The sequence below is a fragment of the Cardiocondyla obscurior genome, linkage group LG24 (genome assembly GCF_019399895.1).
Source record: "Cardiocondyla obscurior isolate alpha-2009 linkage group LG24, Cobs3.1, whole genome shotgun sequence".
In the NCBI taxonomy this organism is placed as follows: domain Eukaryota; kingdom Metazoa; phylum Arthropoda; class Insecta; order Hymenoptera; family Formicidae; genus Cardiocondyla; species Cardiocondyla obscurior.
This window is the reverse complement of record NC_091887.1, coordinates 2,733,103-2,760,457: the sequence shown is the minus strand read 5'-3', so window position 1 is coordinate 2,760,457 and position 27,355 is coordinate 2,733,103. Positions and strand designations below refer to the sequence as shown.

Sequence of the window (27,355 nt, the reverse complement as noted above, 5' to 3'; positions counted from 1 at the left end):
TATTAGATACGTCGATGATTTATGCAAGCTGTCAAAATTTTAATTATAAATTAACCGGTCAAAGATTGTAATTAAATAATGTAGATAAATATAATATAGATGGTTAAATACATTTGGCAGAGAGAGAAAGAAAGAGAGAGAGAGAATGTATTTGTGTTATTTAATTGCCGTGCTATATTTAACTATTTCGTGTTTTAATTAAACGGACTACGGAAGTGCCGGCCTATTTTTTATTTCGGTCCAGTAACTCAATGGCCAATGTCACCCGGATTTCTTAATCGAAGCAACCTCATTCGATAACGCCTGATTAGGCGTGCGCAATTGTGGAAGTATCTCCGGCATTAATGAGAAAATTACGAAAATTGTAAAAGCCCATTCGATATTAACGAGGAAATTACGAAAATGTGAGGGACGCGCGAGATATCTTAAGTGAATCAAGCTCTACTTCATTACATAATTAATCCTGATGTAACTATATGCGCGCAAGGATGATGGATTACATAAGAATGAATAATAATGCAATGCAACCACTTAAGAGAATAAAATAGAGGGATCAAAAAAGAAGAGAAGAAAAAAAAAAAAAAAAGAAAAAGAAGAGCTTCCTTCTCGGACTTTTCGAGTCCGAGCACAACGGGTTAAGACTCGTCGCAAAGAGATCCGTATCGAAACGGATCGGTACAATTAATAAATTGGCGCGAGCAAAAGAAGCTTACTCCCCCTGACTTCCGCCAATTTCACGCAAATCGCATTCTTGACTGATCGATCGAGCATCGGTGCGCATCCTTACGGAACGCGTGCGTGTCCGTGTACGGGTTTCACACACGCATGGTGTTAACAGCTAAGTAGAAGGGGTGGGCCCATCTTGTCGTCGTCGTCATCGTCTTGAGAGGGGGAGAACGAGATCGACACGACGCGTGGACCAGAGAAAGAGAACGAGAGACTGATACGGAGACAGAGAGCAAGAGATAAGGACGGTTGAAGATGTTGAGAAAGAGTGAGAAAGAGAAAGAGCGAGGGAGAGCGAGAGAGCCCTCCCAGATGAGTTGGTCCCAGTCCTCTTCTCGAGTCTACAATCTACGGCTTCAGTCTCGCGTCGAGTCCCGTCGCGGTGCATCTTTCCGAGGTCCGTCTCCCTTGGGACCGATCGATCTCGAGCGGACCGTAAGATCGATCGCTGGTCCGCCGGAAATCGGAAGTCGCGTAGGTGTTCCTTTTTTTTTCTTTTCTTTTAATTTAATTTTTACCTTGCCGCTAGTGACGTGGATCTCGACTTGAAAACTGTACGTTGCTCGTCTTCTAAATAGTTGAATTACACGTTTGATAACGCGCGAGCATCGTGAAGAAATGGAATAGATAAACTTGAACGTAAAGCGAGAATTTGTTTAAAAAAATAGTTGACCGATTCCTTTCGCTGATAAAAGAAATTTATTAGAATAGAAAATTCGAAATATTTATTAAGAAACAATTTTTTAAATCTCTGAATGATCTATCAGAGATCTTTTCCTGTATATTAGACAGAAAAGATTAAGCGCCACGTGACCAATCGTATATCATAAATCCATCCGCGGTACAGCCAGGGATCAGATCGGGTCGCCAATGTAAATTAGGGGTCGATTCGCAATGTGCTGACTTAAGCGAGCGAGTTTTTTAAGAATGATCTTTGATCGCGGATCTCGGCTCATTCACGCGTGATCGCGTGCGCCATTGAAGATCACAACGAAGACTATTAATCGTGATATGCGCGATCGCCGACTAGCCCACGCGTGTGTCGCAGATCTGTTAGCGCGAATATTTCCAAGCGACTCGTGTTAATTATGGAATTAAACTAGACTGCTGTTCGTTTAAACAGGTATGCCTGAAAGAGTTCGAGATCTTTGAACTTGCTGCAAAAAAAAAATTTATTTTATATATTTTTTTTTAAGAACTTTTTTTAAAGTATTACATTTTTAGATAAGTTTCTTTAGATTTTCAAAATAAAAACTGTTCTTTATTGAACCGAGAAATTTTAAACTTCTTTGAAAAAGAGTCTACGCGAGACAAGAAAGATTTTAATTTACAAAATTAATTTTTTTGCCCGTAAAATTTTTTTTTTAATTTTTTTTACTCTTACATAACCGAGTGTTTCTTTTTTTTTTTTCTCTCGTAAAGAGAAGCCCTCAATAGGCTCGATAACGCCGTGGTACAGACTTTACGAGCTCATTTGTTACGGTAGTGAAACGCTCGAAGCTAAAACGTTTCGGTCGAGGTCCTATCTCAATTCATTCCGCTCGTAATAGGACGTGCGAACAAGGTCTTGCTCCTTTTTCTCGCAGAAACCGCTTAAGTTTATGGAACTTTAAAGATAGGCTTCAAATGCTGATCACGCCTTTGCATTTATGATAACGAATGGAAGTTACACGGTAGCGCATAAATTTGCAAAATGCGTTTCTTTTGCGAAATAAAATCCTTCTTTTTTCCTTTTCTTAAAAAACAAAAACTTGAATAATTCAGTTCTTATCGATCTACCCAAGAACAAAACAACTGAAAAATTTTGGATCTTTACTAAAAAGTAGCAATAAAATTTTTTTTTTCTACATATTAATTAAAAAAAAAAAATTATTATTTCTTAAATTTATCAGATAAAAAATTTTTTATGTCTTTAGGACTTATAATTAATTTCTATATGCAGATATGCTTAAATAAACGTTTCATGGAGTTTATGAAAGAGATAAATTATTCGCTGTAGCAATGCGAATTTAATCATAAATTCTCGCTTTGCGCACGCCAAAACGCAACGGTGGATATTTATATCAGAAGATAGTTGCTTCTATCTCATCGTACTAATTTGGCGTTTCCGGAAAGGCATCACAGTCACAAGCGAATTATCAAGTGTTATGTTTCTCGGCGAGAATTCACGCGGTAAAATAGGAAAGGGAGAGCGCATAAATTTGATTGTTAAGTAATTCCCAAGCGATTTCGAATTTAAGGCTCAAAATAACGAGAGCCAAGGAAGCGTCCGCGAAGGAAAGCGGCTACAGAACGAAATCACAAAATTGTCTTTGTAGGCGGTGGAATGATTTCGACGATTTCGGAAAGTTCTTCGAGATCGGCCGAGGATCATGCGTGTTAGATGCGCGAGCATCGACGAGACCGCGAGTTAAGAGGATAATCCGGGACAGTAGCCGAAGAAGAAATCGTATCAGAAATAGGAAGCTGCGGATTCCTCGAGCAGGATGTTCCCTATGCTATTGCTGACGACCTGGATCGTCCTGGCGTCTGAGTTCGTCCAGGATGGGACGGCAACGGGGCAACGTTACACTCCGAGCCCGACGATAGACTTGGACAACACCCTGCAGTCGGTGCCACCCCTCGGGTGAGTGTTCGCGTAACGAAAATTACAGGACCGCGAATTTCTAAGCCAGACTAATATCTGTCTGTTTTTTATTCTCATTAATTGTTATATAATTATAGTCAATACTGTTATCTCTGCATCAAATGCATCTCGTACGTCCCAATTAAAATCTCGTAATTAAAATAGTGTCACGACGAATCGAGAGATGGACGTTAAAAAAAAGAAAAAAAAAACGAGGAAAATTTCAGGGTTTAAATGATTGCAGGCAGCAAAAGGCGTCATGGTGTAATGACGGAATGTCACATATTCCGGCGTCCTTGACAAACCACGACCGGCCGTCACTTAAAAAGATTAAACCGTCCCGGCTGAGAAACGCGAAGGGCGTTCTCGTAACGACCCGGCACTTATTTCGCCAGCGGCGCGAATCTCTCGAGAACGATTCCGATGATTTTCTCCGCGCGAAGCCACCGCGTCCTCGTGAGTTTAAATGACGCGATAACACCTAATTGGGTTATCGGAGTGTTACGTTATACACGCGGCCGCGGCTGAATTCTGCCTAAGTCGCGCCCATTATTTTTCGCAACGCGAGTCGAGCCGCGGCCGATAAAGTGCACTTGCGCTTATTTTCGCGGCACGCTTCTCCGACATGATGTTTTCGCGGACGCGCGGAAAGCAGATGAGATAATAAACCGCGGGATTAAGCGCGGCGAGTTGTCGCATCTATCTATTACGGCCAATTGGCCATGGTATGCAAGCGGAAAGATTTTTCTCCTCGTCCGTGTAACGAGCGCGATCCGTCCGGCCAGCTTCCCCCGAAAATCTATTTTTTTTTTTTTTTTAACGTGCGGAAGTTTTACAGGATAACGTTAAAAAAAAAAAAAAAATTAGCGTTACTGTCAAAACAAGCGCCACGCTAACATTTATACCCTCCCGCCAATCCGATAAGAATGCATTAAAAGAAAAGATCACGCGCTCGCGTAATCAGGCGAATTTTCGCGATTCGAATCCGCGTGGGAATATCTGCACATCCAGCTTCATAGAATAATCTCTCGCGGCTCTGGTTTCGACATTAATTTAAATTACTAATTCCGTCGTTACGATACGCCGCGACCAGATGGGCATTAATCACAACTCGTTCGGGCTCGGACGGAAATTAATCCGCTTGCGACACGCGGGCGACAAGTTGCCCGCACCGCCGCGGAATTATTCAATTCGTGCCGTTCGTTATTCGATCGCGGCCCTTATCGCCCATAAATAGCACGCCTTGCGATTTTGATTCGCCTTGATTCTACCGCGTGACGCAGGCTTTACAGAAACTATAATCTCGCCGGCGGCGTCGGGATATGAATAAACGCAACGTTATCTTTGTACGTTTAGAGGAATACAAACGATAAACAACAAAGTTCAACGATTGTAGGGCACTCGTTATCTGTAGCTCGCTGATTACGTGGTTTCACGATCCTTCGCGCGTTCTCGAGCCGCGACAAAATGTTCCATTTCGGTTTCCACACCTTCTTAGGTCAGAGTAACGCCGCGGGAAGTCTAAGCTCGTGCTTTCGCAGCCCTTTGTCGTATTCGTACGCAACGTTCTAACCCCCTCCCACCCCTCAAATCGAGTTGAGAACGTCGACGATGAGATGGCAATACGTTGGGTGGAGGTCCCGTCGGAATTGCGGCTAATTGACGTTATGGTATTAATAACGCTCTTAAATGTCGCCGATTAAGTAACGCTACCTAAACAATGCTTTTAATTGCCTCTGACAGAACGCCGGTTAATACATCTACATTAGCGAGAAGCCCGTTTAACCCTTCCGGTCGCGTATGTCCCCTTTGTCGGAACGTTCGGTAGTGGCATGAATTGTTTGAAAATTAAAGAGGTATCTCCCGTCGATACTCCGTGGCTATTTAATTAAAATTCCCGCCGCTGTTAATTCGTAATTCGTTAACTCAAATAATTTATGGCTCGTAACCAACGGCTTAAGCACTCTAAATTAAATAATAATTATTAAAAATAAATTAATATACGCGTAACTCGCTGAGCTTCGAATCAGCAGCTTGAACAGCGCAAATTATTTTTAAGCAAATTGTATTCGTTAAAGGTACTAAATGAAATACGGCTCTTCTGCTTCGCGTGTGAAGAGTGAATTTGTCTCGCGGGAAAACTTCAACGAGAAGTGGAGCTGGATTAGAAGATGCGAAACGTTACGATAAAAGGTTCGCCGGACGTGTAAACATCTCTGGTGGCGCGGCCACTTTCTTCTCTTCCGCGCAGCAGCTGCATTATCCGGCTGATAAACGCCGCCGTCTCCCTACGTAAATTAATTAACTGCGCGGAGGAGATGAAACGCGGAAGGCCGGGGGGAGAGAAGGAGGGTGGGGAAACTCGCGCCCCCGGAACACGCGCGCGTTTCGCGGCGTCGGCTTTTATCGGCGCCGCGTGAGAGATGACCCATTCACCGTCATCCGGGTGCGTCTATGAGCGTATTATGTTGGCCGATTCATCATTTCGCCGAATGATGGACGATATATACCCGCGCACATAGAGGCCCGACGTGCCCGTACGTCTCCGTACCGCGATCGTTGCCGATAACACCGGGGGAGAGAGCGATGGACCGCGTAATCCGCGAAAAAGATCCTCGTCCGGGACGGGCGCACGGAGCGTAGAAACATTGCCGGGCATTATAATAAATGGAACAATGCCGTCGAAGATAACGTGACGCATCTGAAGCCTTCATCTATTCCTCCGCAACCCTTTCCTATTTTTTTTCTTTTTTTTTTTTAAGTCCGATTTTATGCAACGCGAAGTACGTTCTTTGGCGCGAGCGTTCGTGATTGAAATGACCGATAAAGCCTTGGCGCATCGTAAGCCATTTACACGATCTGCGAGCGGACAGATCGGCCAGGCGTTGCTCTCGCCTAGCGGGGCGTCGTGAAAAATAGGATACAGGGTCGGTTTTAAGCTCTAACGGGATCGCCACTTAAAATTATCCACGGTTAGTTCGATCTACTTAGATTGATTTGAGCCGCGTATTACGCGGTGCCGGCGGCAGGAAGTGAAGAGGCAACTCCTTAGGGGATGTAAAAGCGGTTAGCATTAAAGTCGCTGTCGCAACTTCTAACGCAACTCCGTGACGAGGACAATATGTACTTTATCAACGTCTATTAATCAAAGACGGAAAAAAGAAGAAGAAGAAGACACGTTAAACGAACGTCGATTCGAGTTTCTTAGTTTCAAAAATTGTTATGCTTTTTATTTAATTTTTCTCTTTTTTTATTTTTCCTCCGATTATTTTCCCCATTGTATCTCAGGCTTCGTTTAAAAATTAATATTTTATCTGAAAGCCTCGATCGTCGAGAAAATTTTGCTACGAGTGTACAGGAAGCGGTGCCGAAGTAATGAAGCTGTCAGCAGCCGAAGGTTGTTAAACCTAATCGATGCGCGTACTATGTAATGATAAGCGCGTCGCGCATCAGCCTGTTTTTCTGTCGCTCGTCGCGCCGACTAATTTTGATTTAGAGCGTAATTTAAGATCGTTACTGCCCGCGCGATCGTATGCGCAATAATTTCCGACAAGCGAAGAGACAAATGATTACGGCGCGGCGAGATTGCGACGCCGTGGGCGAGGCACCAGGAACCCGGAAGTATTCCGGAGTATTTCGCGTTCCCGTACTTCACGAACAGACTTTGAAAAGGGTAACTTGACGGAGCGAGCTCAGAGACCGAGGTGTCTCGATGCCCGACGTTCTCTCGCGCTAGATTTAATTGCTATTGTGTCGCAATGCCACGTGTCGCGGCCAATTGCACTTGTGACACGGCGCTCGTTTAAGGAGACCGCGAACAATTAGCCGGACTGTTTTTATTTTTTTTTTTCTTTTTTTTCTTTTTCTTTTTTTTTCTTCACGGTGACAGTCCTACGCGCGCGAAACAGTTTATTGTTTGTCTGGCCCTAATCGCGATGGGAAAGCGCCTACTCTTGATCGTCTTAATTTTAATGGCCCGCAATTCATTCCGAAACCACTCTAGTTTCCAATTGGACTCTGACGAGTAACAGTTTATCGTCTACGCTAGTTAGGTCCATGCTATTCAGACGCTAGACGTTTGTACGACTCGGTTAAACGTACTATTTATTGCAACAGTAATTATAGAGAAATTAATTAATGATAATATGCGCTAACGTTTGATTAAATTGGTGTTCAAAAAAATATTTCGAAGCTTAGGTTATTAAAATAAATTATAAATTGCGAAAACGAGAAAGCGTAAAGAAATTCGGTTTTGATGTTTCGGGCGGAGATGAGCGCGAACACGGAAAGATTCTCAAATAGAGATATCGGCCGGTGAATCATACGTCGCGCATTGATTTCAGGGCTCGTTAGGGCACGCTATCATTACGGGCCGGGTGTTAAAATTACACCCCGCCGGCACGGCGAGCCACGCGTTGATCGCCGCGATCGGGCACCGCGATACCGCAAGTCCGATGGTGGACCAATCTTTTAAGATGCGTCCATTTGCATGCAGATTGGGCCAAAGCTTCTCGGCCGGGAGGCAATAATCGGCCCGCGTTTTCGTAATTCCACCGGCAATTATCGTTATTATTATTATTACCACTCGAGCGCGAGCCACGCTGTAATTTTCCAATTAGCGCTACTCGCATCGAAGTCGGCGATCTCTCGTCGATTTCGAGCGTACGCTCGTACCTAACGAGAAGCGGCGTCTTAACGGGATCTTATCGAGGAAACGATAATAGGAGCGAAACGGCAAAAGGGAACGCACAGGGCGAGAGAGATTTATTCTTAAACAAGTTTGAGAAAAGCTTGAGACCTTTATGACGGCGAAATTATCCGAACGGGCTTAAGAACGTCTTTTCTCTCGTCAAGCCGAGGACCGTTCGCCGGCGTAATCGCGTGTAAACATCCCGTCAGGTATACACCCCGAGCAGTTTAGTGGGCCACTGTTTGAGCAAGATTGCCTCATCGCGCGTTCCGCACACACGGTTTAATATCGCATCGCGAGCACCCGCTGCAAGTGCCCCCGGCCGCCGGAGATGATACGCGCCAAGGCGTGTAACGCGTATGTCAGAAGTCACGAAGGGAGATACGCGAAAAGGAAGAGCGCGAGAGATGCCGGACACGCGAGTGCATTAATCTCCCTCGCGCCAGCAAAAAGGAGAAGCCCGGCCGGGACGAGTCGCCGTTAACGCTCGAAGGGCACGCGAGGGAATGCAAAAGGGCCCTCGGCCGTTGCGCCGCTCGGCGAGAGGACCCTCTCCTCCGATCCCGAGAGATCGCGAAATCGCGGAATCTCGGATTTTATCTCCGGTATCGCGGCGCGAACATCTCGGTGCGTCAGAACTCAAGTATCTCGGCGAAACGTTTCGAGCGACCGTAAAGTTCTAAAGAGAAATTTCTCTCTGCGGTCCGACCCGACGATTCTTTGACCCCGGAGTTCAAAGTCCTCGGTCCTGCAGACCGTGTTAGATAACGATCGCGTTATCGTCGCGTAATAAAAAAAGAGAAAAAAAAGAAGGGGGAAAAAAAAAATGGCATGACGTGAGAAAGCCGACGGTGCTCCTAGCGTTTGTGATCGCGGCGTCGAGGGGTTTAAGTGGCGGCGTTTAAAGCCACGGTTAGAAGGCAGCTGACGTTAATTACGAGGCGCCAGATGTGAATGGCCGCCTTGTTCCGAGGTGGCACTCCGCTCTCTACCTATTCTTCCTTTTCTTTTCTTTTTTGTTTTTTTTTTTATCTCGTATCTCTTTCGTTCTTTTCCGCTCCTCTCTTCTTGCGCGTGCCACGATACCGCGGAAACGCGACGTTTCCGCCTGCGGCCTCTTCAAGCCGGCGCTATAGAAAACGACCTATGACTCACGATCAATTCTGCTGCTATAACTTTGAAAATTAATTACGACGCCGCTCGCAATTAAAAAAAAATTATTTAAAATAAATATTTAAAATATTTATTTGTGGACGTTTATAGTAAAGAAAAATACGTGACACGGCTTTTATCATTTTATTTAATAATTTAAAATTTTTTATGCTTTTAGACCGAATGTATGCAGATCGAGATTCAAAAATTATTGCTGTCCGGGATGGTCAAAGAAGCCAGAAACAGGCCTGTGCGTCATTCGTAAGTAATAAAAAAAAAGAAAAATTATTGATGAAATTACTAAAATCGATTGAATAGTAAGCTCATATTATTGACAATAATAAAACGAGCCAGGACGTAATGATCCATATCCTTACGATCTTACTACAGTCGGACCTACCGCGAGATTATTCGCGGAATGGAAAACGGTTATTAATATCGAGCGGGAGGAACCACCTATCATTACCGATACTGCCCGGGAATGATAACGATCGACGCAATTACGTAACGGACAAATGAGCATTTATGCGACGCAAACGGTCGCCTCGAATAAAACTGGTTTAATGATCTGTTATGCGCTTCCTGTTGATCGCATTGTCTGGTAACGTGGCCGCACTTCGCTTGCGATCTGCATTCCCGTCCTCACGATCTCCGGGTGTCCGACAATTTTATTGACAATGTAATTTATAAGAATTGTTAACTCTCACGACGCCTCGTGTCGTTCCGAGACCTTGCATCTCAATAAAGACGTAACGCACGTTTTCTTATTCGTACGAAGAAAAGCTACGAACGATTTAAATTCCACCGAAAGAAAAAAGAAATTAATACTGCGAGTACTGATTCTAAATACCGCAAATTTTATTTCAGCGATTTGCGCAAGACGCTGCGGGTCTGTTGGAAGATGTATAAGACCTAATATTTGTTTGTGCGAGGGTGGAATCGTCGCCTCTTCCTGCGGCAACGGTCAGAGCAAAGGTGAGGCAATACCGAATCCACAGTTTTTTTTTTTTAATTATTAGAAGAAGCCATGCGCACGCTACGCGCGCGCTATTTTTTAAGAGACTCCAAACTACGAAACAAACTACGAATAAAAAATCATGCGACTTACCCAATCTGCTTCAGCGGAGTTGGAGAACTCTGCCGGTGACTGTAACATAAAAAAAATATTAATGTAGACATGTTCGGTTAATTAATGAGATTAAAAAAAAATAAAGGATTTTTTTTTTTTTAATATACTTACTTAAAAGTTGCTCCGCCGATGTATGATGCCCTTCCCGAGGCCTGCTCCTCCTCTCAGATGGGACGTGTCGAGTCGTCCTTCCGCGCACAAGTAACTCGCGAACACCCCGACCGCGATTTTATATTCGCGAAAATTACTGATTACATTCGCGCGTTATTTTCCGGCACTCGCGTTTAGAATAAAGCCGTCCGAATACGACTGCGGTTCGTATGATTCTTAACATCGGCGGTGACGACACTTGACGACGGCGGATGCCACTGCGTCGATCTGTAACAAAAAGAAATATAAAGTTTAATCGTAGTTATCGTGCCGGAAGGGTTTTCGTTAAACAGAAGTGCGAATTACTTTCGGCACGGACACACGTGGCTGCTGTGCAGTGTGTAGTACGTGTGTGCTCGCGCGACCGCTGGAAAAGGACAAAGCGAGAGTGGGAGTGGTGGAGGAATATGTCCAGCGCGCAGCACATAGGCTCGCGCTCGCTCTCACCCTGTCCTCCCCCCCTCATCCTCCCGACCCCCCGCGCCTATCTATTCGTTGCTCTCGTTCGATTTAATTGTAATATTTAATTAGTATGTCCGGACAAAGACGGTCTCGAAAATCGCAAAGACCGTCTTTGCCTGGACATATTAATTAAATATTAAAATTAAATCGAATCTTTTTATAAAATTGCTAGCCATTTTTAACGTTTCTTAAAATAATGTAGTAAAAATAAAATGTACGTATTACTCACCAAATATGTCGTTAACAGTCGTTGTCCCTGAAGCCGGGAGTAACGGTGATCGTGGTGGCGAACGTAGTGGCGAACACGGTGGCGGCGGCGGCGGCGGCGAGCCCGGCAGATGTAGAGTTCATTGCATAAACGGAAACTGCGTCGACGGCCGATGCCAGTGTCGCAGCGGGTATCAGGGAGAATTCTGTAACGAGCGTAAGTAAAATTATTAGCGTAAACTAAAATAAATCAAGAGTAAAAAGAACAAAATATTTTGTTGTTAAAATAATTGGCAATATATATATATATTTTTTTTTTATTAGCAATTTGTCACGAGCCCTGCTTGAATCAAGGAAGATGCATCGGTCCGGATCGCTGCGCCTGCATCTACGGTTACACCGGAAGACGTTGCGAAACCGATTACAGGTAAGATCTCAAGACAAGCAAACGAATCTCCGTATCGCAGATTGCTTTCACTGTGTATGTTCCAGAACCGGGCCCTGCTTTACCAAAGTCAAAAACGGACAATGTTTAGCGAGCCTCCCGGGGGTGGTTTGCACACGCGGCATGTGCTGCGCGACTGTGGGCAAGGGTTGGGGTCATCCCTGCGAGAGGTGTCCAGCCAGATTGGACTGCGAACTAGGATATTTAAAGACCAGCCAAGGCCAATGTGTTGGTACGCCGTATTCCGATCGTTAATTTTGATAAAAGGATTTAATTAAACATATTAAAGTTACTAAAATAAATTACATTTGTCTTTAGATATCAACGAATGCGAAGCGATTCCCGGACTTTGCCAGGGCGGAAAGTGCGTCAACACCCCCGGCTCGTTCGCCTGCGAGTGTCCCATCGGTCAGGCGAGGGATCCCGAGACCAACGAGTGCAAAGATAAGGACGAGTGCCAGGAGGAAGGGATCTGCGCGGACGGTCGATGCATAAATACGAACGGCGGATATTACTGTCACTGCAATCCAGGATTTATACAGAGCCAGGATCGCAAATTCTGCATCGGTAATTAATAAAACTATTACGATAAACGCACATCGCGATTAAATTATAATAAATTTCATCAAGACGTTACATTTTTAATTATCTTCTCAAGTTATTTTTTTATTCTTTTACGAAATCTCTTATTTATTAATTCTCAAATTCTTTTTCTTATTAATTTTTTAATTAATAATCAATAATTACTCGCCAGACGGCAGACAGGGATTGTGTTATACAGCGGTGAATCGTAACGGACAGTGCAGAAATCGGCTTGCAATGCGATTGAGCAAAAAGGATTGTTGCTGCGGCAAGAATATGGGCCGAGGATGGGGCGACGAGTGCTTTATCTGTCCCAATCCTGGCAGCGGTACGTACACGAAGAAAGAAATTAGTGTAAAATTTTTAATTACAATTTTCCTCGACGTTTGCTCGAATTGAACGAATTAAATCATATTATCAAACTCGCGGTGTTTAAAAAAAAAAGTGGCGGGCGGAGAAATCCTCGTTGAAGATGCACGCGAGGCAAAAACTTAAAGAGAAAAATCGTCTAGATAAAACCGATTGACTACGGCGACTGATAATTCTACAGGATCCACGTTATTACTCAATTGTAGACGATTACAACAGGCTTTGCTCGCAACTGCAGTCGATCACCGAGGTGGACGAGTGCGCGCTGCGGCCGGACATTTGCGGTGACGGAAAGTGCATTGATACGAAGGAGGGTTACGAGTGCGAGTGCTATCCAGGCTTCACGAGGAAGCCCGGCGGTAGGTGCGAGGACGTAGACGAATGCCAGTTGGATTACTGCCAGGGGGGCGTCTGTCGCAATTATCCCGGCAGTTTCGTTTGCGATTGTCCACCTGGCTTCGTCCTTGCTGGCGGAGGCAAATACTGCACCGGTAAAACCATTAATTTAAATTAATTTCTGAAAATGTAACAACGGTATTCGATCTAACACAGCTTTTTGAAGATAGAATGTAATTAATTTTAATAAGAATATAAATAATAACTGAGTTAAAGATTTTTTTTTTTTTTTATAATAATATTAGTTGAATAAATATCTCTTCAGATCACGACGAGTGTCAAGATACAGGAATGTGCACTAATGGACATTGCATTAACATGAACGGGTCTTTTAAATGCAAATGCAACGATGGTTACACGCTATCACCGACGATGAATACTTGCATAGGTGAGGAATGTAAAAAAATTAATATTTTATTATACATATGTGCTAAATAATTTTTGTTTTCCGACTTATTAATTCTCGATTTTATTAATAACCGTTTTATTTTCTCGCTCTTTTATTTTTTTTTCTTAGATATCAACGAATGTGTGGAAAATCCGAGAATTTGTCTAAACGGTCGCTGCGAAAACACGCCAGGATCTTATCACTGTATCTGCCAATCTGGCTTCACTCCCTCAAGGGACAATACATTCTGCGTGGACATGGACGAGTGCTCGACCAGTGGAATGTGCGATAATGGCAAGTGCGTCAACATGGAAGGATCTTTCAAATGCGTGTGCGACTCCGGTTACAGGATCGGCCCCGACCTAAGCCACTGCATCGGTATTGATCTCATTAAATTAATAAAAAAAAAAAAAAAACCAATCATAAAAATGTCCCGACATTTTACATTATTTTATAACTTTCTTTCAATTAAAAAAAAAAATTATTTAAACGCGTAAGAAAAATACATACGATTATTTATAATTGTTTAATGCTTTGTTCAAGATATCGACGAATGCGTAAATTTACCGTGTCAAAACGGACGTTGCATCAACACGCCCGGCAGTTTCCGGTGCGAGTGCCATGTGGGATTCAATCTGGGGCCTGATGGAAGGTCTTGCCTAGGTCCGTACCATTCATAATATTTTTTTTAACTATTAAAAAAAATTATTCTAAATAATTTTGCGATATCTCGCATTAAATATTTTCTATAAATAAAATTAATATTAATTTTATCGAGTAGAAACAAAGCTGTAAGTTTGCTTGTAAGACAAGCACCTTTTTTTTATACATATTACTTTCGTAATTCAATATTTGACTGTTTAACGAAAAATTAAATTTCTATCGGGTGACTCTGCGCTGGTCAGATACGAGAAGAGATCTGTGCTATTCGGTATACAGAGACGGCCAATGCTCCAACCCAACGTCCACCGCGGTAACAAAATCCAGTTGCTGTTGCTGCACGGTGATTCTGGGCCAACCGATGGGCTGGGGTAGCACCTGCCAACCCTGCCCGGTTCTCGGATCCTCAGAGTTCGACGCTTTGTGCCCGCACGGCGCCGGAATGACTTACAATGGCGACGGTAAGACGTCGTATCGAACGTTGCTTAAAAAATCGTTAAGATAGCACGCAAGCAATTTTAACATTAATTTATATCTCCGCTACGTAATTGCTATTGCAGACATCAACGAGTGCGCCCAGAATCCTAACATTTGCGTCAATGGCGCGTGCGAAAATCTTATGGGAACGTATCGGTGTATCTGCGACAATGGATACGAAGTGGACGCGACGGGGAAGGTATGCAGCGATATTAATGAATGCGAGCTGGAGGATTCCCTGTGCAGCGGCGGGCAGTGTCGAAACACACCTGGCAGTTTTCAGGTGATTTTTAAAATATTTTTAAAATACATTTATTATTTATATGTAATTTTTTAATCAAGTAAGAAAAAGAAAAGAAGAAATTAATAAAATTATAAATTAATTATGTACTCCAAATATTAAATTTAAAAACCTAACATATTTTTATCATGATAAAATTGTTTTTTTTTTTTTTTAATATTATTATTTTGTCTCAGCAATTAAATTTACTTGGAGCATAAATAACGTGAATTATCGACAGCATCATTTTGCTCGCAGTGCATCTGTGCAACGGGCATGAGGTACAATACGCAAAATCAAATGTGCGAGGACGTGGACGAGTGCGAGGAGCTCGGGCCGGACGTGTGCTTCAACGGTATTTGCATCAACACTCAGGGAGCCTACGAGTGCGAATGTTCCCCAGGGTACATACTCGATAACACCGGTCACATTTGCATGGGTACGGATAAAACGACCGTAGGCCGATTCTCGCAGTAAGTATAAATAAAATTAATATGGTTGTAGACAGAGTTTTGGTCCTTTGATTCCAGATAATCGGAGGGGCTCCTGCTGGACGAAAATGATAGACGGCCGCTGCGAATACAATTTGCCAAAACTGACCCTGCGCTCGGAGTGCTGTTGCTCGGTCGGGGTGGCGTGGGGCAGCCCCTGCGAAACCTGCGATCACTCCCTCTGCGAGTGCTCGAAAGGCTACGCGAAAGTGGACGGTAAGGGATGCACGGACATTAACGAATGCGAGCTCAACAGCGGGATCTGCAAAGGGGGTGGCACCTGCGTTAACACAGACGGCTCGTATCGGTGCGAGTGTCCCCCTGGTCTTACTTTAGACGCGACACGTAAGTCGATAATATGTGACATTGTTACAAATATCTGGTATTAATTTTAATATTTAATTTTTTTTTTTTTTATTAAAATAAAATTGTAAAAAAATATATAAAATATTTTAAAAGCCGAAAATTTTTGTTTTAAGTTATTCAGTGATTTAGAAATTAAATATATTTTGAAACATTCTTATATATTTTTTTTTTCTTAATGTAATTTCAGATACCACATGCATCGATACCAGGCAAGAAATTTGCTTCCTAGACTATCGTCACGGCCAGTGTACCAGTCCCATAGAAGGTCATTTCTCTAAAAGTCTCTGCTGCTGCTCTGTAGGCCGCGCTTGGGGTAGCGACAATTGCGAACTGTGCCCTAAACTAGGTACGCAGGCTCATTCCGAATTATGCCCGCGCGGGGATGGCTTCACCGACCGTCAGGATGTCAACGAATGCGTCGAATTTCCGGGCATGTGCCTGAACGGTAGATGTAAAAATACAATTGGCAGCTACAGTTGCAAGTGCAATCAGGGCTTCGCTCTCGACGAGCATGGTATTAAGTGCAACGGTAAATAATTCCTTTGAAAAATTTTTTAACCAAGAATTCGTATAGAAATCAAATGTATTCTTATACTCTATATAAGTAAATTAATAAATTAAATTTTTAGACATCGACGAGTGCGAAATCATGCGTGGAGTGTGCGGTAATGGTACCTGCAGGAACACGCCCGGTAATTTCCAGTGCGACTGTAATCCTGGCTATCGCAGCAGCGACATCATGAAAATTTGCATGGGTACAGTAAAAAAAAAAAAAACATAAAGTAAAATTTGAAATCTAATGTTTGTTTAACTTAAAAACGTAGTATAAAATTTTTCAAATTTAAAAACAGCTTTAAAATATAATAAAAAATATTCCAGATATAAACGAATGCGAAGAAACGCCAGGATTGTGTCGCGGTGGCATCTGCCTTAACACCGAAGGGAGCTTTAACTGTCAATGTCCTCCGGGACACGAGTTAGGACCCGACAAACAGTCCTGCAAAGACATCGACGAGTGCTCGAGAACCAGCGGCATATGCTCAAACGGCGTTTGCGAGAATATGATGGGCACTTATCAGTGCATATGCGACGACGGCTATCAACAGACTGGCCTTAGATCTCATTGCGAGGATATTAACGAATGCGCGATTGGTAACGGTGGCTGCGAAGATATCTGCTTGAATACGCCGGGCAGTTTTTCGTGCTCTTGCCGGTAAAGAATTATCTTTTATTTTTTTTTTTTTTTAATGCACGAAATTTTTTTTCTAAATTATCATCTCTATTTAAATGCCGATTAAACTAAAGTACTTGATAATTTATGAAAAATTATTATCTAAACAAATTATAATAATTTAATTGCGAAATAGCACCGGCTACGCTTTGAATCTGGACGGCCGAACTTGCGTGGACGTCGACGAATGTAAGGACAACCCTCGAATCTGTAACGGGGGTAAATGCCGAAATGCACCGGGTGGGTACGTGTGCAACTGCACGAACGGCTTGCTTCCAGCGAGGGACGGTATATCCTGCATAGGTAAGCCTTACTACTGTTCTACAATTAAAATCATCTACTGTAACTTTTACGAGTCGTGAACTTTGTCAGATGTGGACGAGTGCGCGACGCAGCCGCGGATATGCGGATACGGAGAATGCTACAATACAATCGGCTCCTTTAATTGTCGCTGCGAGGAAGGATACTCGGTCAAGCCGGCGGAAGGACCAGCGTGCACCGACGACGACGAGTGTAGACTGAACGCTTACTCTTGCAGCGAGTTTGCCGAATGCCAGAACACCCAGGGTTCGTACGTATGTACCTGCCACGAGGGCTTCACCGGGAACGGAATCGAGTGCTGGGACATCAACGAATGCTCCTCGAACAACGGCGGTTGCGACTCCAACGCGCATTGCATTAACACCGAAGGTTCCTTTAAGGTGTCTATCAAATTCGCGTGATATTATATCTCTCAATTATAATAAAAAATATCTGTCAGAATTAAAAAAAAAAAAAGTAATAAGGAATATTTTAACAAAATGCTTTGTAAAAATATCAATTCGCTATCGTCAAACTGTTACAGTGCGTATGCGACGCTGGCTTTCGGGGCGACGGTTACATTTGCAAGGACATCGACGAATGCGCGGAAGACAACACGCTTTGCGAGAATGGGCATTGCTTGAATTACCCGGGTGCCTATCGCTGCGAGTGTGAAATGGGCTTCATGCACCCGGACGAGCGCAACGAGCAGGCGTGCGTGGATATTAACGAGTGCGAGATGTTCAGTAATCTCTGCGTATTCGGCAACTGCGAGAACATCTTCGGCATGTTCCGCTGCGAGTGTAAAGAGGGCTACAAGCTCGACGGCTCCGGCGGCAATTGCACCGACGTGGACGAGTGCGAGAGCCCGCAATCTTGTCAATACGGCACCTGCATCAACACGCAGGGTAGATACATCTGCAGGTGTCCGCCGCATCACGAGCTAGTCGAAGCCGGGAACGCCTGCGTCGGTGAGTTTCTTTTTTCCTCGTTCGCCCTCCTTGCATTTCCACGATTCTAATCATATAATTTTACGATCGCGCAGATAGACGCGAGTCGCTCTGCTTCACCGGCTACGAGCACGGTACCGGACGACCTCAGTGCATTTTCGACGTGTCGTCCTCGGTGACGAAGGCAACGTGCTGCTGCAGCATCGGGACCGCGTGGGGCAATCGTTGCGAGGAATGTCCGCAAGTCGGCACGAAAGAATACGAGGACCTGTGCCCCAGCGGGCCGGGATACAGACCGAACAGCGTGACCGTTATTTTAGAGGATATTAACGAGTGCGAGGAGCACGAGAATATCTGCCAGAACGGGCATTGCACCAACACATTCGGTAGCTTTATGTGCTCCTGCAACGAAGGCTTCATCTTGGACGATTCTAAGACCAGTTGTATTGGTAACGAAAACAATAAAAATATTATTCGGAAAATTATACGCTTTAATGTATATAATCCATAGTCATGTTTTTGTTTTTTTTTAATAATCGATATTTGTAATTAAGTAGCTGAATTTTTTAGTTCTGAAAATTGTGGAAATAATCTTTCTTATATTTGCTAAAGTAGCAAGATGTTTAAATAACTTAAAAAAAAAAAAAAAAATTGTTACAGACATAAACGAGTGCGCGTTGCATCCACGAATATGCGGCGTAGGCTACTGCATTAACGATCAAGGGAAATACCATTGCGAATGTCCCGAAGGTTACATGGCGATGCCCGGAGGAAGTCAGTACATTGCAAAAATATTCAATTATATTTATTTCATTTTATTTTATCGTTAAATTCATTATGAATTATATCAGTTCCGATATATGACTTTAATTAATATAGAGAGACTGTAATTAAAATGTAAATTTTAATTCAAATATTTATTGCAATTTTAATTTAATGATTAGAATTATAAAATGTAACTATCACGCATTTTTTTAGAGGAATGTGTCGACATGAGAAAGGAATTCTGCTATCTTACTTACGAATCCGAGCAGTGTCTCAATCCCATGGTGCAACCGCAAACAAAAATGCTGTGCTGTTGTTCCATGGGTGCCGCTTGGGGCAGCCTCTGTGAAAAGTGTCCCGGCGAAAGAACTCGTAAGTATCTTTAATGTAAAATAATTAATATCGCGTTTAAGATTTATGTGTAATACTTTATGTATTAATGAATTAATTTAATATTTAATAATCGGTCGCGCTGTTCACAGGCGAGCACGAGATTCTCTGCGGACTGGTACCGGGCCAGATCATGAATCCAATTACAAATCACTCCGAAGAGATCGACGAATGCGCTTTGATGCCTACCATGTGCACTCACGGCCGTTGCATGAATACACCGGGCAGTTTTGAGTGCCAATGCGATCGCGGTTACATTTACGATCAGGACTCGCATCAATGTATTGACGAAAACGAATGTCAACAGGTGCGATTTTCAATATTCTGATTAATAAATGCTAGCTCGTTTTTTAATCTTAAAAAAAAAAAAAAAAAAAATAGAAGGGTTATAATTAAATTATTTTAATTTTTCTCAGATACCAAATCCCTGCAGTGGAAACGCGCAGTGCATTAATCAACAAGGTTATTTTGAGTGTGTGTGCCCTGCCGGTTATAAGCTCGGACCGAGTCAACATGACTGCGTGGACATCGACGAGTGTTACGAACGATCAGGGATTTGTAATAACGGAGCGTGCAGTAATTTACAAGGCGGCTTCCAGTGCATCTGCCACTCCGGGTTCTCGTTAACGCGTGACAGAGACAATTGCGTCGACGTCGACGAATGCCAGCGGAATCCGAATATATGTAACAACGGCACTTGCATCAACACCTTGGGTTCTTACAAATGCCAGTGTTATCAAGGATTCAAGCTCAGTCCAAACAACGACTGCGCGGGTGAGTTGCAGCTGCGCTTGGAAATACCTTACCGTTCTTTAATTAATAAAATATTTATCTGAGTGTCTCGATCATTAAAAAATTTAATTCTAGATATTAATGAATGTCGCATCATGCCGTTTTTGTGTCGAAACGGCCGATGTCGGAATACAATCGGCGGTTTCGTTTGCGAATGTGCGGACGGTTACGTTTTGGCGCCAGACGGTCAACATTGTCGCGACATCGACGAGTGTCATGAGGTGCGTATTATTCTAATAGAATTTTTCCAAAATTTTCAAAGGAAATAATCAATAAATTTAACAATGAATTTAATCCTGTTAATAATTTTTTAATTAATTATAGAAATATTTCATCGATTAATATTATTATATTATGTATTAAAAAAAAAATTATTAATATTAATTAAATTAAAAATAAATGTATATTAATGTAATAATAATTTAATATTTCGCAGGTACCGGGATTATGTCCATCCCCGGGGAAATGTCAGAATCTAATGGGATCTTACATATGCACCTGTCCGCTAGGATACGAATTAGATCACTCCAGAAAAAAATGCGTCGGTCCGTAAAAATTTTTCATTAAATCCTACTCAATCGTATAATCCGTCTTGGGATAATTTCTAAATCTGATTTACATTCATACAGACGTAGACGAGTGCGTCGAGACGAGGGACATTTGCGAGAATGGACGATGCATCAATACGGAGGGCGCGGTGATCTGCGAGTGCCCGGTCGGATATCGGTTGAGTGAAAGACCGAACTCATTGAAGTGTATCGACGTGAGAGAGGAACAATGCTACGATAACTACAGACGTGGCCAGTGCACCTTCCCGCGAGAGGGTGGCATGACCAGGAAGCATTGCTGCTGTACGATGGGCAAGGCCTGGGGTCGTTACTGCGAACAGTGCCCGCTGGAAAACAGCGGTAAGATACTTTCAAATAACAGTAGAATTAGAAAGATAATTTAAACAATGAGATTAATCGTGCCGAAATGTGTTTTCCAGAGGAGTTCCGGAGGATGTGCCCGGAGGGCCCAGGGCGCGACGACACGGGGATCGATCTGAACGAGTGTCTGTTTATGCCGGACGCTTGTTCTGGCGGCGAGTGCATCAACACGGACGGCTCGTTCCGATGCGAGTGCCCAACCGGATACGTTCTGGACGAGACCGGCAGGCGATGCATAGACAACGACGAATGCCTGGCCGTGCAGAATATCTGCGGTAACGGCACTTGCCGCAACATAGATGGTGGCTTCGAGTGCTCGTGCAACGACGGATACGCGCCCGGAGCCCATCAAGTGTGCGAGGACGTGAACGAGTGCTTGGAGCTGGGGAATCAATGCGCTTTTCGATGTCACAATGCACCGGGTTCCTTCCGGTGTATCTGCCCGTATGGATATACCCTGGCGCCCGACGGCCGACACTGTATCGGTAATTAAAACCCGCCGTTGGTTTCTTAATGTTCAATTAACAGTAACAAATAACGATAACGAGAGAAAAGGAAACGGCGAATATTAATTCGCACGTCACGAGAAAGAAGACGAAAACGTAGTTTTATTTTCAGACGTCGATGAGTGCGCAACGCCGGCAAACGACTGCCGATTTCAGTGCAAGAATTTGATCGGCACTTTCATGTGCATTTGTCCACCTGGTTACCAGAAGATAGGGATGGCGGACGAGTGCAAGGATATCAACGAGTGTGCCATTAACTCCGGCCTTTGCCAACACGGCCGTTGCGTAAACTTGGAGGGGAGCTACCAGTGCCTATGCTACGACGGCTTCGAGCAGAGCGCGGACGGAAAGTCGTGTATCGGTATGAAGTGCAAAAAAAAAAAAATAAAAATAAAAAAAAAATAAAAAAAGACACGACGTTAGATAATAAATAAAAATGTTAAATACCGAAGACAGAAATATGTTCGTACTTTTATATGACCAGATCGAAGAGTCGGCTACTGCTTCCTACAAACAATCGGCGGCAGATGCACCGCCAGAACCTCGGAGCTGCGTACGGTTACAAAAGCGGACTGCTGCTGCACCATGGGCGCGGCTTGGGGCCCACACTGCGAGATTTGCCCATCTAGAGACTCCGACAATTATAACGAGCTGTGCTTGGACAAAGGATTCTCCGTGGACGGTCAAGGCACGCAATAACGCAATTTCTATCTCGCTATTTTGATATTTATAATTCTATCGATAAGATTTATTAAAATATCATAAAAATCTGCTTTCTATTTTTTTTTGTTTTTTATTTTTTTTTTTTTTTACTTTGAAAATTGACGTAAATTTTCAGATATCGACGAATGTAAAACTATACCGGATCTCTGTAGAAACGGCCTTTGCGTCAACACACTCGGCTCCTACAGGTGCATATGTAATAAAGGCTACAAGACCGACAAATCTGGCATTCACTGTATCGGTAAGATTTTCCAGCTAAGTAAGCTCATTAAATAATTAAGCTTGTAATAATAAATAATCGATTGAAATCGTAGATATTAACGAGTGCGAATTAACGCCAAAACCGTGCAAGTACAACTGCCAAAATACCGAGGGCAGTTTCATCTGCTCATGCCCGTCGGGTTTCATTTTGAATCCCGATGGTATTAGCTGCAGGGATTTGGATGAATGCGCGACCGGCAATCACCTGTGTCAACAAAATTGCATTAACACACCGGGAAGCTACACTTGCGACTGTCAGGAAGGCTACACTCAGCAAGGAGATGCGTGCCACGGTTATATCTGTCTTAAATTTTTAATTTTGCTATTTCAAAAGTTAATATTGCATATTATAATGCGCTTTTTATTAAAATATTTTTTTTTTAATGTAAATGTTTTTTTATAATAAAAAACAAATTTTTATAATATAATTATCTTCCAGATATAAACGAATGCGATGAACCAGGCATTTGCCCGAAACCCGGAAAATGTATTAATACCTTGGGAAGTTTCCAATGCATTTGCCCGAGAGGTTTCAAATTAGATCATACTGGACGATTTTGCACGGATCATAATGAATGTGCTGACGATGCAAGCTGCGAACACGGTTGTCAGGTAAAGTCGACTTCGACTTGTTTAAAAAAAAGAAAAAAAAAATTTTTTTTTACATCGTCTGTTATTTAAATTATTTTCTAATTATTTTCTAACAATACTAAATAATTTGAAATTTTCAGAATTTAATGGGAACCTACCGTTGTGGCTGCCCGGATGGTTTTGTTCAGCACATTTACCATAATCGATGCATCGATGAGAACGAATGTAACGCGTCACCATGCGGAGACAATGCCTGCATTAATACCATTGGGAGTTACAAGTGCGGTTGTACCGACGGATATCAGTTCGATAATAACCTATCTACTTGTGTACAGGTAGGATTTAATTCTTAAATTTTAATGCAATTATATTTTACTGCTCTGTATACTTTTGTTTTATTAAAAAACGAGCGAGTAATTAGCTCATTTTTCATTTTTTTAAGTTAACGTTCTCTGTAAAGATTTTCTTTTTTATATTTTCCAATACAAATAATAAATGATCAATAGTAAACCTTCGTAAAAAGGAGCAGATGCATAAAATCGTCTTCAATTAGGTATCCGTAATATCGACAGGTATCTAGGACTAATGATTTAAGATTTCCTTTTAAATACTTAATTGTTAAAACCCGAGTCACAATATGATACGGTACCTTTGACGGAAAAGCAGAAAGCAAAAAAGGTAAAAATCAATCAGAACTAACTGACAACTGCAATCGATAGTTCTAATTCGTTTTTGCCTTTTCGCTTTCTGCTTTCCCGAAGATGAATCAGCTCTTAAAAGTTAACTTAAAGTTAATTTAAAGAAAGAGTTTTTTTTTTTTTTTTACATTAATCATATTTTTCAAAGGTAAGTGCCGGATGCCTTGGAAGTCCATGCGCTTTCGGATGCACTCCGAATGGAGCTAATGGATTTATATGCGGCTGTCCGACGGGTTATCAACGAATAGGACAGGTTTGTTTTTCGTATTCACGTGCGATAAATAATTCCTGATATTTTAAACATATTTTTAAAATAATTAATAAAGTACCGAGTTAATTAATTTGCTGAAAAATTACAGGGTCACTGCCTATCTACTATTAATCCATCTCATCAAGGACGTTTCGACGAGGACATAGGGAACGTGCCAACTTTCCAGATTAATCCTGATCCTTATCATATACCACCGGCTGATGACAAAACGATTTCTACGGAAGGCTGTTTCTCGTGCAAGGTAAGTTTTTTTTCTATTACTATTTTTTTTTTTTTTTTTAATTAAATAATACAATCAATAAATTCTGAATTAGATAAACGGAAAAGAACGGCACAGAAGAGGCGCTAGAAACAGATCGACGAACGCGAAAATCAGAATGAGGAGAGGCGAGATGAAAAAGAAACGTCAGAATGCCAGGCCGAAGAGGCATCATCACGGGACGGAGCACGTGCTGAAAATTAATCTGCGTCAGACGAGACACCGCACGCGAATTATCAAGCTGCAATCCGCTATCGAGGTAATATATTCATTAATATATTCATAAATTTCGATTATAAATAAATCGCACCTTAACGAAAGTCGAATTTGCGGCTTTAATATATTATTAGCGACAATTTCGTCAATTGAAAGTAATCAGCGATCTTCATTCCGTAGGGCGAGGACGTAGACTATACTATCGCGCGGGGCAACGATGACAAGCACTTCGAGATCATCAGAGAACACGGTGTCTCCGCGCTGCACTTCCGGCACCGGCTGAAAAATCCCGGCGAGTTTCGTTTAGTTCTCCACGGTCGTCCGAGAAACGCGACGGCAACGAGAACGGAATGGGAGAAACCGTTAATATTCACGGTCCGTCTCATAGTCACGGAGTAAGATCGTCGGAGGAAAAAAGGATTCGGGTCGATTAACGCGTGAAAAGATCACTGCCGACACCGCGTAACGCTTTCTCTTAGTCAATTTTACGTAATTATCACGAGCTACGGCAAAGTATTAAAAGCACCAACGTACGTAGGAGAGGATCGCGAATATAAAGTAGTACGTAAGAGCGCTAAAGATCTGTAACATCAAAAGGTTTTTTATTTTTATTTTTATTTTTATTTTTTTTTTATTATTCCCGAACAGTTCGGAATATATATATATTTTTTTTAATAGAACGAAGATAGCGGAGCGCCTTTTGTGTTCACTTGTGTGCGAATTACATTATTTAACTACCGCGTAATAAATATATTACTCTGCAAGCGATTATCTGCAACTGCCGTCTTACGATGTTCGTCATTTACACACTGCCGATACGTCGAGTCCTAGGAACGATTTACAGTCTGATTCCGTAACCGAAATAAATAAAAAAAAATTTTTTTTATCCAATCGTGAGCGGTCTGAAAAATTTTTACAACCCCTGAAATAATTAATACGACAACTCGATGTCGTACTTAAAATCCATCTCGAGTATATCAACAATATATGAACGAATTCCCGAGTGAAAATTGAGTTAGAAAAGCTATGAAATGTTTAAACGTTTTCCACCGCGTGTTAGTCTATCGCGTATACTAACCTACGCTTTACGCGCGCTCGACTGCCGAGGCCGCTGACCTCCGGGCCCGCCCGGCGCCGCCACGTCTACCGCCACGCGGCTCCCCACTACGTCGATCGTGCTACAATGATGGCTGCCGGCTGACGTAACACGCGCACGTGCTCGCAGGTGACCACGGCGGTCGAGCGCGCGCGGCGGCCGGCGGGCCCGGCTGCCAGCGGGCTCGGTAATCAAGCGCGCGTTGGCACAGATCTGTACGCGCGGACTAACGCGGCGGAACGTAATCTAGATTTTCTAGCTCGTTATTAGTCAATTATAAAACGAGCCTGGGATTTGACGTTTCACCTTTTGCAATCAAATTAATTTCGCGTATGAAAATAATTTTGAAATATACGTACGTATCCTTTAAAGTATACCCATCGGCGTAAGTCCGACCGTGTTATGCGTTAAAAAAATTTGACAGCTCGAAATTTGTAAGTCAATAATTCTGCGCACGTCGTCAAGAAACAAGTGTTCCATCAATCTACTGCCCATAATTGTTACGTAAACATAATACATAGATTAGAAGTAATTAACACACTAGAGATGTACAAACGCTAGATTACTGTAGCTTTAAGCGAACGAACGCACGTGTACACATATATAAAAGATGTAGCTTTATATATTTATAAATTGTAGCTTTGAAGAAAACGCGGCACGAACGTAGTCTCATGTACAGAATCAGTGCACCATGCGCTTGAACCTCAAAGAGAATTTCTTATTACATGTGTCGTCGATATACGATCACTTGATTATCACGTACGGTTTTACTTCGTGCCTACATCACAGTTAGAATTTTAATTAATATGTAATGTAATAAAAAAGCCATGTCAATATAATAAAAATGTGAATAGAATTTATTTAAAGTGACTTTTCTCTTTCAAATAATTTTTTTTTAATAAATTAAAAAGTGCATTAGTTAAAAAAATATTATAGCTACCTATTATGCTGTAAATTTTTCTTTTTTTTTTTTTTTGTAACATGGATTAAAAAAAAATCCGTTGTCTGACAAAAGTTCAAACGAAATTGTCCAGAAGTGAAGCCTGAAATTCTTTTTATATTCATTCATAAAATAATTTAAGTTTGAAAATAAATATATGTCTTGCACACAGTGCATAATGAAATAAAATAAAATTTAACGTTTAGAAAAATAAGCGCTAAAAAATTATCAAGCGTGAAAATGACAGCATCGACAATTGGGATTGCCGGCGCACATATTGATTATAACCACCACCTGGTACATATCGAATAACCGACGTTGATTCAACTGTACTTGCAACGTACCATCCACCGGATACGTAATACTGGTCGGCAAGTTGTACTTGACGTTCGCGAAAATCCAACTGTCGGCATTTACTGTGACGTTCCTTAATTCCTTCGATCCTGCATTTATCAAATTGTCCCCGTATTGTCTTACAAGACTTAGAACGATTTTAATAAAAAAATAAATTTTAACTTCTAAATCTAAATTTCTGACTTTCAGTACTTCAAAAAGTGTCAAGTTTTACAAATTCTTAAAATTTAAATTGTAAAAATGTATAAATAAATGAAGAGTAATATTTAAATTTTTGCTTCTTTGATTTAAAATATTCAGACATTTAGAATTTAAAATTAATTTAAATGTTTTTTTAATTTGATCAAAAATTTTCTTTTTCATGAATATTATGCTCGAGGATTTAATATTATTTGTGTCTTACATGTTTGACAAGATTGAACAAACAGTAATTAATAATAGTTAATTAAAATGCAGTTTGGCATGGATATTACTGGGAGGTTGATTA

At 42.1% G+C, this 27,355-nt stretch overlaps 1 protein-coding gene across 3 annotated transcripts; it reads left to right on the top strand.

Annotated features, from left to right (window-relative positions):
- The first annotated feature begins 1,004 nt into the window (after nt 1–1,004).
- On the top strand, nt 1,005–26,434 carry LOC139111542 (fibrillin-2). Of its 3 annotated transcripts, none has more exons than XM_070671901.1 (42): nt 1,005–1,200; nt 3,045–3,352; nt 9,373–9,455; nt 10,062–10,169; nt 11,183–11,359; nt 11,467–11,569; nt 11,635–11,819; nt 11,906–12,154; nt 12,342–12,497; nt 12,745–13,029; nt 13,200–13,322; nt 13,452–13,700; nt 13,866–13,985; nt 14,228–14,443; nt 14,543–14,742; nt 14,998–15,178; nt 15,270–15,575; nt 15,784–16,125; nt 16,226–16,351; nt 16,476–16,809; nt 16,964–17,130; nt 17,200–17,528; nt 17,672–18,098; nt 18,173–18,526; nt 18,738–18,851; nt 19,056–19,214; nt 19,325–19,539; nt 19,649–20,006; nt 20,100–20,245; nt 20,461–20,569; nt 20,654–20,932; nt 21,013–21,438; nt 21,572–21,820; nt 21,944–22,147; nt 22,298–22,423; nt 22,497–22,736; nt 22,883–23,055; nt 23,175–23,369; nt 23,881–23,985; nt 24,092–24,244; nt 24,318–24,521; nt 24,659–26,434. In XM_070671901.1, the coding sequence occupies exons 2-42, from the start codon at nt 3,213–3,215 to the stop codon at nt 24,875–24,877; spliced, it is 8,634 nt and encodes a 2,877-aa protein (XP_070528002.1). In that variant the 5' UTR covers nt 1,005–1,200; nt 3,045–3,212; the 3' UTR covers nt 24,878–26,434. The 3 variants fall into 3 exon arrangements, with proteins under 3 accessions (XP_070528002.1, XP_070528001.1, XP_070528000.1); XM_070671900.1 differs by having other exon boundaries at nt 1,005–1,280; XM_070671899.1 differs by having other exon boundaries at nt 1,005–3,352.
- Nucleotides 26,435–27,355: the final 921 nt, after the last annotated feature.

Bases quoted from the DNA above. Each gene is read 5' to 3' on its own strand.
- LOC139111542 (XM_070671901.1), top strand. From the start codon at position 3,213: ATGTTCCCTATGCTATTGCTGACGACCTGGATCGTCCTGGCGTCTGAG. The intron at 16,810-16,963 runs GTAAAGAATTAT...ATTGCGAAATAG, and splicing joins AGTTTTTCGTGCTCTTGCCG to CACCGGCTACGCTTTGAATC. The intron at 22,737-22,882 runs GTTATATCTGTC...ATTATCTTCCAG, and splicing joins GCAAGGAGATGCGTGCCACG to ATATAAACGAATGCGATGAA.